The sequence below is a fragment of the Hemitrygon akajei genome, chromosome 11 (assembly GCF_048418815.1).
Source record: "Hemitrygon akajei chromosome 11, sHemAka1.3, whole genome shotgun sequence".
Lineage (NCBI taxonomy): Eukaryota > Metazoa > Chordata > Chondrichthyes > Myliobatiformes > Dasyatidae > Hemitrygon > Hemitrygon akajei.
In genome coordinates, this window is record NC_133134.1 from 6,060,390 (window position 1) to 6,079,939 (window position 19,550).

The following is a 19,550-nucleotide window of genomic DNA, read 5'->3' on the forward strand; positions in this document are numbered from 1 at the left end:
CTCCACACCACCGATGTTGTCCAAGGGAAGGGCACTAGGACCCAAGCAGCTTGGCATCGGTGTCATCGCAGAGCAATGTGTTGTTAAGTGCCTTGCTCAAGGACACAAACACGCTGCCTCAGCTGAGGCTCGAACCAGTGACCTTCAGGTTACTAGTCCGATGCCTTGCCCACTAGGCCACGCGCCAACTACGTTTACGTAGTTTTTCATAAATTCAATTCTGTTTGCTGTAATGTCCTGCAAGAGAATGTATCTCATGGTAGTATATAGGGACATGTATGTACTTCGATTACTTTGAACTTGACAAATAAATCTGACTAATTTAATCCCTATATACTTGGTGCCTAATAGTAAATTGCTGTGCTATTATTCTTGTGGCATGATTCAAGAGCATTTTAAAGACAGGAGGTCATGGGTTCACAACAGACTCCTGTGGGTAGAGCAGCAAACCTCGGCCGATGCTTTGGCACTGGACTGTGCGAGTGTAACACTGTCAGTGCGAGGTTTAATGGTGGTTCTGCCTGCCGTCTCAGAAAAAAAGTACACAAAACTTTTGATTTGGGCTGAAGTGATTCTATCCTGCATTTAGGTCAATATTTATACTTCTGTCTGCAATTTCTAAAACAAATTATGCAGTCACTTGAAGCTTTATAAGTTGTTGGCCAGACTACCTTTGGCGCATTATGTGCAGTTCTGGGCCCCGTATCAAAGGAAGGACGTGCTGGCATGAGACGGAGGAGGAATAGATAGATAGATACTTTATTCATCCCCATGGGGAAATTCAACTTTTTTTCCAATGTCCCATACACTTGTTGTAGCAAAACTAATTACATACAATACTTAACTCAGTAAAAAAATATGATATGCATCTAAATCGCTATCTCAAAAAGCATTAATAACGATTCCCAGAATGAAAGGGTTAATGTACTTTCTGGAGTAAATGAGAATCTTATTGAAAGATCTAGACACAGTGGATGTGGGGAGGATATTTCCTGTAGTGGGAAAGTCTAGCACCAGAGGGTGGTGGAATTCGTTGCCACAACCGTCTGTGGAAGCCAAGTCATTGGGTATATTTAAAATGGAGGTTGATAGGTTCTTGATTAGTCAGGGTGTCAAAGATTGTGGGGAGAAGGTAAGAGAATGAGGTTGAGATTAATCTACCATGGTGGAACAGGCTTGATGGGCCAAATGGCCTAATTCTGATCTTAGCATTTTGCTGTTTGTCACAGTTGGTAGTGATGTGTTTGCTACATTACAGCAGTGACCAAAGTTACTTACTGTAATAAGACACAGCAGCCTGAGCACATGACAATGCCAGGAATATTCAAGCCCATTTCTTACTTCGTCTGTCCTGGTTATGAGATCAAACTGGTAACAAACCTGCTGACTGAAGAGGTCTGTGGAGAAAGAGTTAAGATGACACATTTCAAAACAGTTATTTGGACATAATTTGTAAATATAATGGGTTAACACAAGACCTTGGTTGTTGGGTAATACGTGAAGGTCGGGAGAAATTGGGCTCACGTACACGTGCGCTAGCAGCTCATTCCACGCTCTCCACTCTTGAGTGAAGAAGATCCCCCTCATGTTCCCCTTAGATTTCTCACCTTTCACCCTTAACCCATGACCTCCAGTTGTAGTCCTAACCAACCTCAGTAGAAAAAGCCTACTTGCGTTTACCCTATCTATACCTCTCATAGTTTTTATATCTCTATCAAATCTCTCAATCTTCTACGTTTTAAAGAATATAGTCCTAACCCATTCAGTCTTTCATTATAACTCAGGTCCTCCAGACCCGGCAATGACCTTGTAAACTTTCTCTGTACTCTTTCAACCTTGTTCACATCTTTCCTGTAGGTAGGTGACCAAAATTGCACGCAATTCTCCAAATTAGGCCTCACCAACATCTTACACAACTTCAGCATAACGTCCCATCTCCTGTACTCAATACATTGATTTATGAAGGGCAATGTGCCAAAAGCTTTCTTTACGAGCCTCTCTACCCGTGATGCCACTTTCAACAAATTATGTACCTGTATTCCCAGACCCAATTTGTTTTCACAGATTCACTTTATTTACTTGATTCAAAGGAGGTTTGTGAAAATGATTCCGGGTTTGAAAGGCTTGTCAAATGAAGAGTGTTTGATGTCTCTAGGCCTGTACTGACTGGAATTCAGAAGAATGAGGGGTGGGGGGGGGGGGGGGGGAATCTCATTGAAACCTATCAAATGTTGAAAAGCCTTGATAATAGATATGGAGAGGATGTTTCCTATGGTGGGGGAGTCTAGGGCCAGAGAACACAGCCTCAAAATAGAGGGCCATCTATTGGCCAGAGAGTGGTGAAGTTGTGGAATTTGCTGCCCCAGATAGCTGTGGAGTCCAAATCATTGTGTATATTTAAGGCAGAGGTTGATAGATTCGTGGTTGGTCAGGGCATGAAGGGATACAGGGGGAAGGCGGGGGATTGGGGCTGAGAGGGAAAGTGGATCAGCCATGATGAAATGACAGAGTGGATGCGATGGGCCAAATGGCCTAATTCTGCTGCTGTATCTTATGGTCTTTATTTATCACCTGAACTTCGACACATAAACGATAAATGCATCCTTTGTGTCAGTGACCTACACAGTCCGAGGATGTGCTGGGGGCAGCCCACCACCATGCCCACGCTTCTGGTGCCGACACATCCTATCCTGTACGTCTGGAAATTGGGAGGAAGCCAGAGCAGCCGGAGCAATCTCACACGGTCAGTGGGAGAACGTACAGACTGCGGCGGGAATTAAACCCGAATCACATGTGCTGGCCGCTATGTTACAGTACCGCTCTGCACATTAGTTTCAGAGGCTCCTCGACCGCCGTCTGTTCTGGCTTGGTGAATGCTCTGAGCTGGTCAGCCTTGGAGATCACTGCTGGGGGAGGGTAGTGGGCAGATGGAGAGCCGAATTTCTCAGTAACCTGCTTCTACCGTTCCAGGTGTGGGAGCATAGACCGGCCAGCAGCGAGCAGCCCGGCGCTCCTCTATCGGCATGGCAACCGAAGACGATGACCCAGTTGTACAAGAGGTGAGTGAACCTCCAGAGCTTCCTCAGTAACGGCGGCGATGCTGTCCCCAGCTGCTGGCACAGTCCGAGCTCTGTGCTAACCTACATAAAGATCAGTTTTATTTGTCAGGTGTACTTCAAAACGTAGAGTGAAGTGCATCCTTTGTGTCAGTAACGCAGTCCGAGGACGTGCTGGGGGACGTCCGCAAGTGTTTCCATGCTTCCGACAGCAACACAGCGTGCCACAACTCACTGACCCTAACCCGTACGTGTTTGGGAGGAAAGCCACATGGTCACCGAGAGAACGTACAAGCTCATTACCAACAGTGGCGGGAATTGAAATCTAACTGCTGATACTGTAGTGATGCGCTAACTGCTGCACCTTCTTGCCACTTCTATAAACTTTCTCAAATCATTCTCACCCTTCCCTCCTACACAGCCCAGAACCCTCCGTTTCTCCTCCCTCTACGTGCCCGAGTCTTAATTGTCCTGAATGTATCTGCCTCTACCACCACCCTTGGCTGTGCGTTCCACACATTCACCAGTCTCTGTGACACAGTCATTGTACTTTCCTCCAAGCTCTTTAAATGGATGTCCTCTGGTATAGGTCACCTGGTTCATGCTTCTCTGATAGGCCTTCAGTTCTCAGTCTCCCAACTGTGCGTCACTATCTACTGTTTCTGTATGCTCAGTCGTCATTATCCACAAGAGTTTGGACCATGGATTCCCACTGAATTACAACCAAGGCTCTCTCCGGTGTGCTTTGGTGGGAGTGTTACGGAACATGTAGAAGGTTGTCGTGGGTTACACCAGGACATTGACAAGATGCAGAGCTGGGCTGAGAAGTGGCAGATGGAATTCAATCCAGAAAAGTGTAAAGAGTTGACAGCCAGAGATTTTTTCCTGGGGAATAAGTAACCATACGAGGGGGTATAATTTTGAGTGGAGGAAAGTACTGGGGGGGGGGGGGGCAGTATCAGGTCTTTTACACAGAGAGGTGGGTGTATGGAACAGTCTGCCAGGGTGGTGGTAGAGGCAGATACATTAAGGATATTTTCGAGACTCTTAGATGGACACGTGGATGAAAGAAAAATAGAGTTCCCTGTGGGAACGAAGGGTTAGGAGTAGGTTAAAAGGTCGACACAACATCACGGGCTTAAGCTGGTCTATGTTCACTCAATACAAAACCATTTAACCAAAACTATATCGATGCTTCCAAACTGCAATGTGTTTTAAAATGGAAACGCAAAAGATTCTGAAGACGTTGGAAATCTAGAGTGGCACACAAAATGCTAGAGGATCTCAGCAGGTCAGGCAGCATCTATGGAGGAGAATAAACAGTTGACGTATTGGGCAAAGATCCTTCATCAGGACTGGATGAAGGGCTTTGACCTGAAACGTCGATGGTTCGTTTCTCTCCGTAGATACTGCCGGACCCGCTGAGTTCCTTCAGCGTTTTCATTTGTGGCTGCAGGTTTCAGCGTCTGTGGCTTCTCTTTCCGTGGGAGTCCCATTTGAGCTGTTCTGCCAAGGTTGTGTGTTCACATCTTGCTCTGTTCACTGGACATCTGAGGTGCTACCTTTGTGACTCATGCCCTGTCTACTACTGGATGGTGTGGAATATCCCATTGCGAAAATAGCAGGTTCATCTCTCCCAGTGTCATGGTCAATGTCTACTCATTCCTTGGCGCGTAGGAGGATGAGGGGAGATTTGATAGGGGTATACAAAATTAAAGGGTATAGATAGGGTAAGTGCAAGCAGGCTTTTTCCAGTGAAATTGGGCAAGACTAGAACTAAAGTCATAGGTTAAGGGTGGAAGAAATATTTAAGGAGAACTTCACTCAGAGGGTGGTGCGAGTGTAGAATGAACTCCCAGTGGGTTTGATTGCAACATCTGAGGAATTTGCTTAGGTATTTGGATGAGGGGGCTATGGAGGGCTTTGATCTAGATTCAGGTCGATGCAGAGGACAAGGCTGAATGACAGTTCAGTGTGGGCTGGAAGAGCGAAAGGGCCTGTTTCTGACTTATCAGTCACCTTCCTTAAAGGATCTGTGTTGCCATTCTGAGGGCGGTCACTCCTCTGGCTGAATTATCATTTGGATTACAGAAGCTTTGGTTTTAAGTGGCTGCTGGAAGGAATGAAGTTGTGTGCAGTCTGCCAGCACCCGCGGTAATACATCTCTCCTTTCTCCGCAGATCGATGTGCACCTGGCCAAGAGTCTGGCCGAGAAGCTCTACCTGTTCCAGGTGTGTGTCTCGTCGAGCCCCTTCTCTGTGCCCATCTCTTTTTTATATTAAAGTTAAGCCTGCCCCGCCAACATTCTTTCTCTCGTCTGCAGTACCCGGTGCGCCCAGCAACAATGAAGTATGATGACGTCACCCACTTGTCCGCGAGGATAAAGCCTAAACAGCAGAAGGTGAGTTCCCTCTTCTGCCATGATCCCGTTGCCCTGGCAGTCAGTGGATGACCCTGCTGAGGGGGTGATTTTGCTCTTTGAGTGTGGCATCCGGCCTACCCAGCCTGTGGCAGAGGAAACTGTTCAGCTCGGCTCACGTGCTCTGGGCCAGTGGAGTGAGAGATGGCTGAGCTGTTATCTCAGCGGACCGGGGGTGGGCGTACTGCTTTCCTTCTGCAGTTGATTAATGGTTAAAAGGCGATGATTTTGATGGCACACATGGAAGAAAGACAACACCAGATTGTGTATCTGTACTTTGGTCTGACTGAAAATTTCTACTAAATAACAAAATGGCTGCCCTCCTGATGTAGTTGAACTAAATTTCAAAATTAAAGGTGGCAGGGCTTCGGTTCAAAATAAAAGTCTGAACGGGGGGGGGTCTGAGAGGGTGAGTAATTTCAAGGTTCTAGATATACACATCACCGATGATCAGTCGATGGACTGTACACACTCTGGTTTTGTGGCAAAAAAAGCACAACAGCGTCCCTGCCACTTCAGCCGACTGAAAAAGTTCAGCATGATCCCCTAAGTCCTCAAAACCTTCAGAGGCACCATTGAGAGCATCCTGACTGGCTGTAACGCCAACCTTGATCGCTGGGCTCTGCAGAGAGTGGTACAGATAGCCAGCGTATCTGTGGATGTGAACTTCCCTCCATTGAGGACATTTCCAGCTGCAGGTGTGTAAAGAAGGCCTGGAAGATCATTGGGGACACCAGTCACCCCAACCATAAACTGTTTCAGCTGCTTCCATCTGGCAAACAGTACTGCAGCATTAAAGCCAACAGGCTACGGGATGGCTTCTTTCTACAAGCCATTAGACTTTTCAATTCACGTATCTGTACGTTGCGTGAGGATTTTTACTCCCTCACGTTGGAATTCAATGCAGAACATGAATGCTGATTCTTCTCCTTCACATCCCCTCCCCACTGGCTCTGCCACCTTTTTTATTAACTTAATTTATTTAGAGATGCAACACTGTAACCGGCCCTTCCAGCTCAATGAACTGAATTACTCCCACATTACCAAATAACGTGCTGACCCGGATGTCGGGGGAAACCGGAGCACCCAGAGGAAGTGCATCCAGTGGCTGGGAGAGTGTCCTTCCAGACAGCGGTGGGAATTAAACCGGGTTTCTGGTGTTGTAATAGTCATACGCTAACCACTACAGTACCACGCCTCCACCTACTGCTCCCTCTTCTTAGTATTTCAGAGGATGTTTCCAAGAATGGGGATGTCTAGAACAAGAGAAAAGCTACCGATGCTGGAAATTTGAACAACACACACAGAATACTGGAGGAAGTCAGCAGGCCAGGCAGCATTTTGCATGGGAAAGTCTAGAGCAGCAGTTCCCAACCATTAGCCAAGGGGTCTGTGGACTGTGGGTTGGGAACTCCTGGTCTAGAACCAGTGGGCACTGCCTGTGATTAGAAGAGTGTCCCAAGATGCACCATCTTGGTGGCGTACAGCAGCATTCTGTGGGAAGCTCATGAAGCTGCTATAGCTATTCTACTAAATATGCTTCTGGACTACAATCACTAGTTTTCTTTTCGGAGGTGTGCCATCCGCCATTTAAGCGGTCTCCTGAAGGATTTGGCTAACAGGAATCTCCGGAATGCAGGTACGGTGGTTGATGCAGAGCCTGAAGACTCCCGCCCCGAACTGAAAGGTCGGGGTCCGGGAGCAAAAGCTAACCGGCATAAGCACTGAACCAGATTAAAAAGATAAAGGAGTCGAGGCCGAGGGTGGAGGAGCAGCTGTTGTTTTGTTCACTTCTCCGAGTCAGCCAAGATTCCCCCAGCTGAACCCGTCCCCTCTGCCTGCATTTGACCTGTCCCCCTTTCACTTCGCTAGTACCGTCAGGCGGGTGATGCGGGAGCCTTGCGGGTCCCGTGCTGCCGGATTTGGGAGTAGTTGTTGCCCGCAGCCACCAGGCTCCTGGACCAGTTGCTCTGGACTCAGATTCACGTTCTGTTATTTTTTATTGTTTGTACATTGGGTGTTTGTTAGTCTTGGTCGTGTAGGTTTTTGTCGGTTCTGTTTCTTGTTGCTTTGTGGCTGTTTGTAAGAAGATGGATCTCAAGGCTGTATACTGTATAGATTATAAAAATACTTTGAATGCTTTAAATTTTACAACAAATGAGGAATTTCTTTAGCCAGAGGGAGGTGAATCTGTGGAATTCATTATCACAGACGGCTGTGGAGGCCAAGTCACTGGGTATATTTGAGCAGTGGTTGATGGGTTGCAACGGCGTCAAAGGTTATGGGAGAAGGCAGGAGAATGGTGTTGAGAGGGAAAATAAGTCAGCCATTTCTGCTCCTGTGTCTTATGGGCTCTCGTTGGGAGATCCCGGCTCTCTTCCTCTGTTTCTGATCTGTGGCAGCGTAGTAGTGGGACACTTACTGAGCCTGTGACCTGCTTCAATTCCATTGTACGTTGTAAGGAATTCTCCCCGCGACTGTGTGGGTTTGCTCCAGTTTCCTCCCGCAGGCCAAAGATATACAGGGTTAGTGGGTCACATGGGTATAATTGGGTGGCCCAGGCTTGGTGGAGAAGAAGGGCCTGATACAGTGCTGTTTCTCTAAATAAGTTATTCCACTGATGTTTGCTGGCTTTCCCTGGTAGGTGGAAGTGGAAATGGCAATCGACACAATGAGTCCCAACTACTGTCGGAGCAAGGGGGAGCAGATAGCGTTGAACGTGGATGGTGCCAGCACCGATGACTCTGGGAGTACTTATACAACGTAAGTAATGTCACGGTGATTAGAACCAGTGAGGCAGTGTTGGCTTATTATTGTCACATGTCTTTCATAATGTTCAAAGGGATCAGGTGATTACACAGTACATTGAGGTAGAATATATTGTCACATGTTCCAAGATGCAGAGAAAAGTTTGTCTTGTATACTGTTCATGCAGATCAGATCATTACAGACAGACAGACATACTTTATTGATCCCGAGGGAAACTGGGTTTCGTTACAGCCACGCCAACCAAGAATAGTGTAGAAATATAGCAATATAAAACCATAAATAATTAAATAATAACAAGTTAATCATGCCAAGTGGAAATAAGACCAGGACCAGCCTATTGGCTCAGGGTGTCTGACACTCCGAGGGAGGAGTTGTAAAGTTTGATGGCCACAGGCAGGAATGACTTCCTATGACGCTCAGTGTTACATCTTGGTGGAATGAGTCTCTGGCTGAATGTACTCCTGTGCCTAACCAGTACATTATGGAGTGGATGAGAGTCATCGTCCAAGATGGCATGCAACTTGGACAGCATCCTCTTTTCAGACACCACCGTCAGAGAGTCCAGTTCCACCCCTACAACATCACTAGCCTTACGAATGAGTTTGTTGATTCTGTTGGTGTCTGCTACCCTCAGCCTGCTGCCCCAGCACACAACAGCAAACATGATAGCACTGGCCACCAAAGCCTTGTAGAACATCCTCAGCATCATCCGGCAGATGTTAAAGGACCTCAGTCTCCTCAGGAAATAGAGACGGCTCTGACCCTTCTTGTAGACAGCCTCAGTGTTCTTTGACCAGTCCAGTTTGTTGTCAATTCGTATCCCCAGGTATTTGTAATCCTTCATCATGTCCACACTGACCCCTTGGATGAAAACAGGGGTCACCAGTGCCTTAGCCCTCCTCAGGTCCACCACCAGCTCCTTAGTCTTTTTCACATTAAGCTGCAGATGATTCTGCTTGCACCATGTGACAAAGTGATTACACAGTGATTTGAATAGAACAAGGTAAAACAATAACGGAATAAAGTGTAACAGCCGCAGAGAAAGTGCAGAGATGGTGAGGGCAAGAATCCATCTTATCGTGCAAGAGGTCCTTTCAAGAGATTTTTAACAGTGGGGTAGATGCTGCCCCTGAGCCTGGTAGTATGTGCTTTCATGCTTTTGTGCCTTCTGCCCGATGGGAGAGGGGAAGAAGAGAGAATGCCCAGGGTGGGTGGGGTAAATCTGTCTCGAGTCCGTGGAGGGGATGCCAGTTTCTGTGATGTCCTGAGCTGTGTCCACACTGTCTGTAGTGGTCTCAGGCAGAACAGTTGCTGTACCAAGCCGTTATGCATACAATTGACGAGGGTCAAAGGGACATATGAGATTTCTTTAGCCTCCTGAAGACAACTTGCCTGAGCAGAATTTTTTTTCCCTTCCTGTTTTATTTCCAAAACAAAACTTTAGTCATAAAAATATATATAAAACACAAAACATCACATGCTTTTCTCTACGTTTCTGTTATTCTGCTGTCACCTGTCGTTTTATCCACTTAATTTATTCAGTGTGCAAAACACCATTCCCCCACCCTTGCCTGTGCCCTGTTTAAAAACTATTTCTTTATTTAGATGGTAACAAGCCCTTCAAGCCACATCGCCCAATTACATCCGTGTGACCAATTAACCTTCTAACCCGTATGTCTTTGGAATATGGGAGGAAACCCATCCAGTGTTGGGTGAATGTAGAAACTCCTTATGGGCAGCAGCAGGAATTGAACCCGAGTCGCCTGCACTGTAATAATGTTATGCTAACCATTGCGCTACTCTGCCACCCCAACTCACTCCTCATGTGTTTGTGGGTGTTACATAGGACCCTGCCCCTCAGTGTCCAGATTGTAGCCTTCGAGTGTCAGTGCATCTCTCAGCAAGTTCTCCTGCAGCCTGGACTGTGCATAGTGGATGCGTCTGCTTGTGCTGGGCTGACTCGTGTAGTCTTGCCAGCAACAGGTAACTCGTCGACACAGCTTTACCCAAGTTCATGTCCCCAAACTTTTTATGCCATGGACCAGTTCCGTTAACTTTGGGGTCTGTATTCCCCAGGTTGGAAACCCCTCGTCTATCTGCACTTTGCATCAACCTAGCTAGCAATTTCACACTCCCTCTTCTGGTTTGATCAGAGGTGGAGAAAGTCGCTGCTTTAAGTTCCTTGGCATTAACTTATCCAAGGATCTGTCTTGGGCTCAGCACTTAAGTGCCAACACAAAGAAAGCATGGCAGGACTTTCTTAGAAGTTTGTATATATTTGGCATGTCTCATTGGAATGTACCTATGCAGAACTCCACACAAATATACCCTTAACATTTACCACATTTCTTCCGTACTTTTCCATGAGAACACCTGTTCCCAATTTAAGCTTCCAAGTTCCTGTCTGATAGCCTCATAATTCCCCTTACTCCAATTAAACGCTTTTCTAACTTGTCTATTCCTATCTCTCTTCAATGCTATTGTAAAGGAGATAGACTTATGATCACCATCTCCAAAATGCTCTCCCACTGAGAGATCTGACACCTAACCAGGTTCATTTCCCAATACCAGATCAAGTACAGCCTCTCCTCTTGTAGGCTTATCTACATATTGTGTCAAGAAACCTTCCTGAACACACCTAACAGACTATCTAAACCCCTCACACTAGGGAGATGCCAATCTATATTTGGGAAATTAAAACCTCCAAACACGACAACCCTGTTATTATTACATCTTTCCAGGATCTGTTTCCCTATCTGCTCCTCAATATCCCTGTTACTATTGGGCGGCCTATAAAAAAATACCCAGTAAAGTTATTGACCCCTTCCTGTTCCTAACCTCCACCCACAGAGACAATCCCTCCATGACTTCCTCCTTTTCTGCAGCCGTGACACTATCTCTGATTGACAGTGCCACGCCCCCACCCCTTTCCCCTCCCTCCCTGTCCTTGCGGCACTTGAAGTAACCATTCCTGTCCCTGAGCCATCCAAGTCTCTGTAATGGCCACCACATCATAGCTTCAAGTACTGATCCACGCTCTAAGCTCGTCCGCTTTGTTCACAATACTCCTTGCGTTAAAATAGACACATTTCAAACCGTCCATCTGCGTGTGTCCCTTCTCTATCACCTGCCTATCCTCCCTCTCGCACTGTCTCCAAGCTTTCTCTATTTGTGAGCCAACCGTCACTTCCTCAGTCTCTTCAGTTCGGTTCTCACCCCCCAGTAGTCTTAGCAAACCTCCCCGCCAGGATATTGGTCCCCCTGGGATTCAAGTGCAACCTGTCCTTTTTGTGCAGGTCACACCTGCCCCAAAAGAGGTCCCAATAATTCAGAAATCTGAATCCCTGCCCCCTGCTCCAATCCCTCAGCCACACATTTATCCTCCACCTCATTCTATTCTTATACTCACTGTTGGTAGTAATCCCAAGATTACTACCTTTGCAGTCCTGCTTCTCAACTTCCTTCCTAACTCCCTGTAGTCTGTTTTCAGGACTTCTTCCCTTTTCCTACCTATGTCGTTGGTACCAATATGTACCACTACCTCTGGCTGTTCTCCCTCCCATTACAGGATATCATGGACATGATCTGAAACATCCCGGACCCTGGCACCTGGGAGGCAAACTATCATCCGACTTTCTTTCCTGTATCCACAGAATCACCTGTCTGACCCCCTAACTATAGAGTCCTGGAGGCATGGCCACTGTTGCTTCCCCCAGGTAGGCTGCCCTCCCACCAACAGTACTCAAACAGGAGTACTTATTGTCAAGGGGTACAGCCGCAGGGGTACTCTCTAGAACCTGACTCTTCCCTTTCTCTCTCCTGACTGTTACCCACTCGTCTGTCTCCCATGGCATGGTGTGACCACCTGCCTATAACTCCTTTCTATCACCTCCTCGCTCTCTCTGACCAGACGAAGGTCATCGAGCTGCAACTTCAGTTCCCTAACACGGTCCCTTAGGAAGCTGCAGCCCAACAAACCGGGTACGGTGTGTCGACACGTCAGATCGTGCTTTATGAGCCTGATTGAATTTTTTGAGGATGTGACTAAACACATTGATGAAGGAAGAGCAGTAAATGTAGTGTACGTGGATTTCAGCAAGGCATTTGATAAGGTACCCCATGCAAGGCTTATTGAGAAAGTAAGGAGGCATGGGATCCAAGGGGACCTTGCTTTGTGGATCCAGAATTGGCTTGCCCACAGAAGGCAAAGAGTGGTTGTGCATGGGTCATATTCTGCATGGAGATCAGTCACCAGTGGTGTGCCTCAGGGATCTGTTCTGGGACCCTTACTCTTTGTGATTTTTATAAATGACCTGGATGAGGAAATGGAGGGATGGGTTAGTAAATTTGCTGGTGACACAAAGATTGGAGGTGTTGTGGATAGTGTGGAGGGCTGTCAAGAGGTTACAGCAGGACATTGATAGGATGCAAAACTGGACTGAGAAGTGGCAGATGGAGTTCAACCCAGAAGTGTGAACTAGTTCATTTTGGTAGGTCAAATATGATGACTGTATGGAGGATCAGAGGGATCTTGGGGTCTGAGTCCATAGGACGCTCAAAGCAGCTGCGCAGGTTTCACTCTGTGGTTAAGAAGGCATACGGTGCATTGGTCTTCATCAATTGTGGGATTGAGTTTAAGAGCCGAGAGGTAATGTTGCAGCTATATAGGACCCTGGTCAGACCCCACTTGGAGTACTGTGCTCAGTTCTGGTCACCTCACTACAGGAAGGATGTGGAAGCCATAGAAAGGGTGCAGAGGAGATTTACAAGGATGTTGCCTGGATTGGGGAGCATGACTTAAAACAGGCTGAGTGAACTCGGCCTTTTCTCCTTGGAGCAGTGGATGATGAAAGGTGACCTGATAGAGGTATATAAGATGATGAGAGGCATTGATCGTGTGGATAGTCAGAGGCTTTTTCCCAGGGCTGAAATGGTTGCCACAAGAGGACACAGGTTTAAGGTGCTGGGGAGTAGGTGCAGAGGAGCTGTCAGGGGTAAGTTTTTCACACAGAGAGTGGTGAGTGTGTGGAATGGGCTGCCAGCAATGGTGGTGGAGGCAGATACGATAGGGTCTTTTAAGAGACTTCTGGATAGGTACATGGAGCTTAGAAAAATAGGGGGCTATGGGTAAGCCTAGTAATTTCTAAGGTAGGGACAGGTTTGGCACAACTTTGTGGGCTGAAGGGCCTGTATTGTGCTGTCAGTTTTCTGTTTTTTTTTCTATGTTTAAAAACTTCAGCAAACTTCTATAGACACATAGCAATGAGTATCCTGACTGGTTTGTATCAAGGCCTGGTATGGAAACACCAATGCCTAGGAAGGAACAAAAAAAGCTACAGAAAGTGATGGATACAGCCCAGTCCATCACAGACAAAGACCTTCCCACCGTTCCCTACCATTGAGCATATTTACATGGGACGCTGCCATAAGAAGCACCATCCATCATCAACCATCCAGGCTATGCTCTCTTCTCATTACTACCATTGGGCACGAGGTACAGGACCCACACCCCCAGGTTGAGGAAGTTATTACCCTCCAACCATCAGGCTCCTGAGCCAGCATGGATAACTTCACTCACCTCTAATCTGAACTGATTCTACAACTTACAAAATCACTTTTGAGGGCTCGTTGCATCTTGTTCTCAGTATATTTATTTGTGGAGTTTGGTGTTTCGCACATTGGTTGTTTCACAGCTTTTGCTTTTCAATAATTTGATTATTTAATGCAAATGCCTACAAGAAAATTAAACTCAAATTAGTATGTGGAAACCTCTGGATACTTTGATAGTAAATTGTACTTTGATTTTGTGACGTTGATGTAGCCCTGGTTACCTTGTCTGATGTTAATCTTGGCTGCACTTTTCTCATCTTCAGCAAACTCATGGACAAACAAGTCTTCTCTTCGATCCAGTCGGTCGTCAACACCTCCCGCTACGCTGCTGCAGTCTACAGGAAAGGTGAGAGAATTGGATTTGTTTTGCACTTGTGACACCAATAATCCTCAGTTTTATCCCTGGGCCAGGTACAGAGTCACAGCTGCGAGTGTGGGTTGCTTTCCACATCCTGTGAGCAGTCTCTGTTCACAGGTAGCAAGATAAAACAGTGAAGTGCTAGGTGTATCCTGCAGGTGTCACCACACTTCAGCACCAACGTAGTGTACCCACAACTGTCCAAGTGCAGCCCAGGTTTAACTTCTCAAAGTGCAATGCCTCACACTTGGTCAGCAGCGGGAAAAGGGAGTAATTAAATCGAATTGTTAGTCCCTCTGACGGTGAGGAGGCTTGGACACAGGCTGTCTGAGTGTTAGATTCCATTCAGTGTTGACACTGGCTGGTGAGTTCCCGTGGCACTGTTTCTAGAGTCAGACAGCACAAAAAGGGACCCTTTGGCCCAAGTGGTCCATGCTGACCAAAATGCCCCCAAAAAACTCGTCCCATTGCCAGCATTTAGCCCTTATCCCTCCATACCAGGGGTTCCCAACTTTTTTTATGCCATGGACCCTTACCTTTAACTAAGAGGTCTGTGGACCCTTGGTTGGGAACTCCTGTTCCAGACCTTTTAAATCTATGCACCCATCCAACTGTCTATTAAAGCTGTTATTGTTCCTGCTTCTGCCACTTCGGCAGCTGAGGTATCACTCTTTGTGTATTTTTTTTAAATGCCTTTCCTCTTCCTATTAAATCTCTCCCCTCTCACCTTAAACTGATGCCCTCTGGCTCTCCAATGTCATTGACCCTCACCACCCAGGACATGCTCTGTTCTCCTTTCTGCCTTCAGGAAGAAGGTACAGGAGCCTCAGGACTTGCACCACCAGGTTCAGGAGCAATTACTACCCCTCAGCCGTCAGGCTCTTGAACCAAAGGGGATAACTTCACTCAACTTCACTTGCCTCAACATTGAACTGTTCCCACAACCTAGGGATTCACTTTCAAGGACTCATCTCATGTTCTCGATATTTATTGTTTATTTGTATTATTACTATTATTCCTCTCTTTTTTTATTTGCACAGTTTGTTGTCTTTTTCAGACGCTGATTGGACATGCAGTTTTTCATATATCGTACTATGTTATTCTATTATAAATTTACTATGATTGCCTGCAAGAAAATGAGTTTCAGGGTTGTATATGGTGACATAAGTGTACTTCGATAATAAATTTACTTTGAACTTTGATTCCCCAACTTTTGTGGAAAGACAGTTCACCTTATTTCTGTCCCCTACCATTTTATACTTCTCTATAAGACCACTTCTCAGTCTCCCACTCTCTAAGGAATGAAATCGTAGCCTGTCAAGCTGCTCCCTTTAGTCAGACTCAAGCATCTGTCTCTGAGAAAGTGCCTGGTGTGAGTACTCTGGATAAATGTTCTCTCCTAACGTTGTGCAACAGGCGAGTTACACGTCACCCCGTTACACGGAATGCTTCAGATGAGACCCAGTTTTTCCTACCTGGACAAAGCGGATGCAAAGCATCGGGAAAGGGAGGCAGCAAATGAAGGTAGGAGTCGGGGTGTGTGGTGCTGTATGATGGGTCGGCCTCAGCCGAGGGGTGGCTGACGCTGCCGTGGGACGCCTTGCAGAGGGTCGGAGCAGCAGTGTGGGAAGTCAGAATTCCAAACGTTCCTGGATCCGGTGGGGGTTGTGCTCTTGAAAGGCAGGAAGGCTTTCCTTCCTGCCTCCTGATGTTAATCAGGAAGGCTATCCTGCAAAACATGTTTTTAGTCTGTGAGAGTTACTGACAAGACCATTATTTAACACCTATCCTGAATACTGGGAAATTGGTTTATTATTGTCACATGACTAAGGTACAATGAAAAATTTAGCTTGCGTGCCATCGGTACAGTGCATTTTGTTGCAGCGATGCATTTAAGTAGAGCAAGGTAAAACACTAACAGGATAGTGTCACAGTTGCAATGAAAGTGCAGTGTGAGCTCATAACGAGGCAGATTGTGAGATCAGGAGTCCATTTCATCGATCGCTCAATAGACGTAACGGTGGGGTCAAGCCATCCTTGAGCTTTCAGGCCCATTGGGAAAGGGCAGAGTGGTTTGTAGTGTGTTGCTTGTATATTATGTAAGTGTTAGAGTAACTTAGTGTCCTTAAGGTTGTTGGAGCCAGGGTGGTAGTGGAGATGAGCTCCCACAGCCTATTAAGTGCTCCCAGTGGCATGTCTCAAACAGCCTCTGCCACCCAAGTCCAGTTCTTGCCTTTCACATGTGGCTTAGCAGGATTAGGCCATTTGGTCCATTGAGTCTGCTCCATCATTTTGTCATGGCTATCCATTTCCCTCAACCCCACTCTCCTGCTTCTCCCTGTAACCTTCCACGCTCTGACTAATCAAAAATCTATCAAACTCCCACTTAAATGCACCCAGTGACCTGGCCTTCACAGCTGCCTGTGGCAATGAATTTTACAGATTCACCACCCTCTGGCTAAAGAAATTCCTCCTCATCTCCATTCTAAGTGGACAGCCCTCTATTCTGAATCTGTGATCTCTAATTCTAGACTCCCCACCAAAGGAAACATCCTCTTTACGTCCACTCTTTCTAGGCCTTTCAAAATTCAATAGGATTCAGTGAGATCCCCCTTCATTCTTATAAATTCCATTGAGTACAGGCCCAGAGCCATTAGTCGCTGCTTATATAATAAACCTTTCATTCCTTGAATCATTCTTGTGAGCGCCCGCTGAACTTTCCAATGTCAGAGTGAAGGAGCTATTTGGGTAATAAATAAAGGAGGTATTTGTACGGTGAGGATGGTGTGGGTCCAGAGCACATTGTCTGAACGGTATGGTGCAGCAGCACTCTCTGACCCATGGTGTCATACAGCTCGTTTTGGAAGTCACCAGTGAATCTAAATCATCATAACTGTTCTCTCAATGCCTCGGTGGGGAATGACCACGTTATAGTGTTCTTCCGTACTGTACAGGAGAGGCCAGGTTTGGTAAGGAAGCCCCTCAATCATAGCAGTATACCATACCAGGGGCCACATGAGTGGCTACTGTGTTACTGGTTTAAAAAAGTAATTTAACACTGAATGCATTGTCTACGAATGTAAGAATGAAAAGATGCTGTCCATTTTTTTTGTAACTTTGTTTTATTATGAATAAAGCTTATTTTGGTTTAAAAAAATTTCTGTCAATGAGTGGCAGAGGTGAACGCTTGTTTATCTGCTGTTGGTTAACCGCATTCTGAAAACTCGTGCTCATTCCTCAATCACTCTTTATTTACTTGTGCACAAGGAAGATATCCCGGTTCCTGTCGACAAACAGGACTGAAATCTGAACAGAGAAATGGCATTTTTATACCAAATTGACCAGCAGTTCCAAATATTGACCGTTTGGTAAACTGTGTTTGAAATCCTTACTTGCAAGATCAATGGTCATTCACAATCGTTCCTTGTGTGGCATGTTGTATGACGTAGGCGTTAATGGTCTTTTCATGCAACACACACAAAATGCTGGTGGAACGCAGCAGGCCAGGCAGCTTCTATAGGAAGAAGTATAGTCGACGTTTTGTGTCGAGACCCTTTGTCAGAAGTTGTTTGCTGTCCCCTCTGGGCAGTGTCTTTGCAAGGTGGGTGATGCCAGCCATTATCAGTTCAGAGATTGCCTGGTGTCAGTGGTCACATAACCAGGGCTTGTGATCTGCACCGGCTGCTCATACGACCACCCACCAGCTCCTCCCATGGCTTCACGTGACCCTGATCGGGGTGAGCTGCAGGCCAGCAGAGGGAAGGAGCACCTTACACCTCCTTTGGTAGAGACGTATCTCCACCCGGCCGTCGTTCAGAATGGAGCTGTTAAAAGTCAGCAGAAACTACAAGCTGACAACCGATGATAGTTTGAGGCAATTGTCCCCAGTTGGTTTGTGAACCTTGAATCCTTCTGCTATTTTATCTTATCTCTGGATACCAAATGGCTCCGTTTTTCTGCTGTATAAAAAGGGAAGCTATGCTTTTCAAAGATCTTTCTTGCCAGGACTCACTGCGATCTATCCTTGCCTGGACACAACCTCCACAGTTGCCAGAGGGTGGGGGGGGGGGAGGGGAATGCCCGTCTCCTGCGGTCTTCAGCCCGTGAGTAAATATGACCTATTCTCCTGCAGCTGGTGACTCTTCCCAGGATGAAGCTGAAGATGATGTGAAGCAGATCACGGTAAGTGGGCCCTGCTTCTCCACCGCTGTAGGGGTACTTGACTCTGAAAAGCCTTAAAATTTCACTTTTCACAACCAGGTGCTTAGTTCTGGTTTTAATAACTAAGGGTAAGAAGTAAACTAATGCAATGTCACTCTAAAGCCAGGGATTCTGAACCTGGGGCCCATGGTCCTTGGTTAACGGTCAACATCCATGGCATAGAAAAGGCTGGCAACCCCTGCTCTAAGGTCAAGGAAATGAGGCATTGATCAGCCAGAGGCTTTTTCCCGGGGCAGAAATAGCTAATATGAGGAGAATAATTTTAAGGTGATTGTAGGAAAGTATGGGAGGATGTCAGAGGTAAGGTTTTTTTACACAGAGAGTGGTGGCTGTGTGGAATGTGGTGGTAGAGGCAGATACTTTGGGGACATTTAAGGAATTCTTAGAGGCAGATGGATGATAGAAAAATGGAGGCGATGGGTTTGGGGAGAGTTAGATTGATCTTGGAGCAGGTTAAAAGGTCAGCAGGACATTGTGGACCATAGGACCTGTAATGTGCTGTAGTTCTACTTATTAGTGATTTTTGTGTAGTTATTGGTTACTTCATGTCGTTTTGTGTTCTGGGTTTTTTTAATATTTATTTAAAGGTACAGCACAGTAATGGGACTTTCTGTCCAAACAAGCCTGTGCTGCCCAACCCACCATGTGACCAGTTATCCCAGTAATGTGTACATCTTTGGGATGTGGGGGGAAACCGGAGCAGCCGGAGGAAAGCCACTGGCTCACGGAATGTACCGACTCCTTACAGACAGTGGCAGCAATTGAAGTTGAGCTCTGGCTCTGTCAAGCATTACACTGCTGTGCCACCCCTGTCGTTTTCGTCTGTTCAGCTTCTCTCTGTGGGACCTTGGGGAGGGCTCACTGTACCTCTAAATGTAATTGTGCCTACTACCTGCCACACTATTGTGTCACCTTTAGGTGCGTTTCTCGCGACCCGAGTCTGAGCAGGCTCGCCAGCGTCGGATTCAGTCCTACGAGTTCCTGCAGAAGAAACAGGCGGAGGAGCCCTGGCATTACCTGCACTACTGTGGTGTGAAGGTGTGTATGCTCTATCCCCACTATCATCTTATGGTTCTGGTCACTTCCTATCTCAGCACAGGGGATAGGAATCCTGCTC

The 19,550-nt window shown here is 46.5% G+C and overlaps 1 protein-coding gene across 2 annotated transcripts in view; it reads left to right on the top strand.

The window, feature by feature from the left end:
- polr3e (polymerase (RNA) III (DNA directed) polypeptide E) overlaps positions 1-19,550 on the top strand; it is a 67,662-nt gene that overhangs the window by 5,797 nt on the left and 42,315 nt on the right. Inside the window, exons 3-10 of one of the 2 annotated variants that reach the window (XM_073060133.1) lie at positions 2,971-3,059; positions 5,237-5,287; positions 5,380-5,457; positions 8,120-8,238; positions 14,118-14,200; positions 15,629-15,736; positions 18,345-18,394; positions 19,352-19,471. In XM_073060133.1, the coding sequence (XP_072916234.1) occupies positions 3,024-3,059; positions 5,237-5,287; positions 5,380-5,457; positions 8,120-8,238; positions 14,118-14,200; positions 15,629-15,736; positions 18,345-18,394; positions 19,352-19,471 (645 nt within the window). In that variant the 5' untranslated portion in view covers positions 2,971-3,023. The remainder of the gene's footprint in view (positions 1-2,970; positions 3,060-5,236; positions 5,288-5,379; positions 5,458-8,119; positions 8,239-14,117; positions 14,201-15,628; positions 15,737-18,344; positions 18,395-19,351; positions 19,472-19,550) is intronic. The other variant, XM_073060134.1, reaches the window with a different exon arrangement.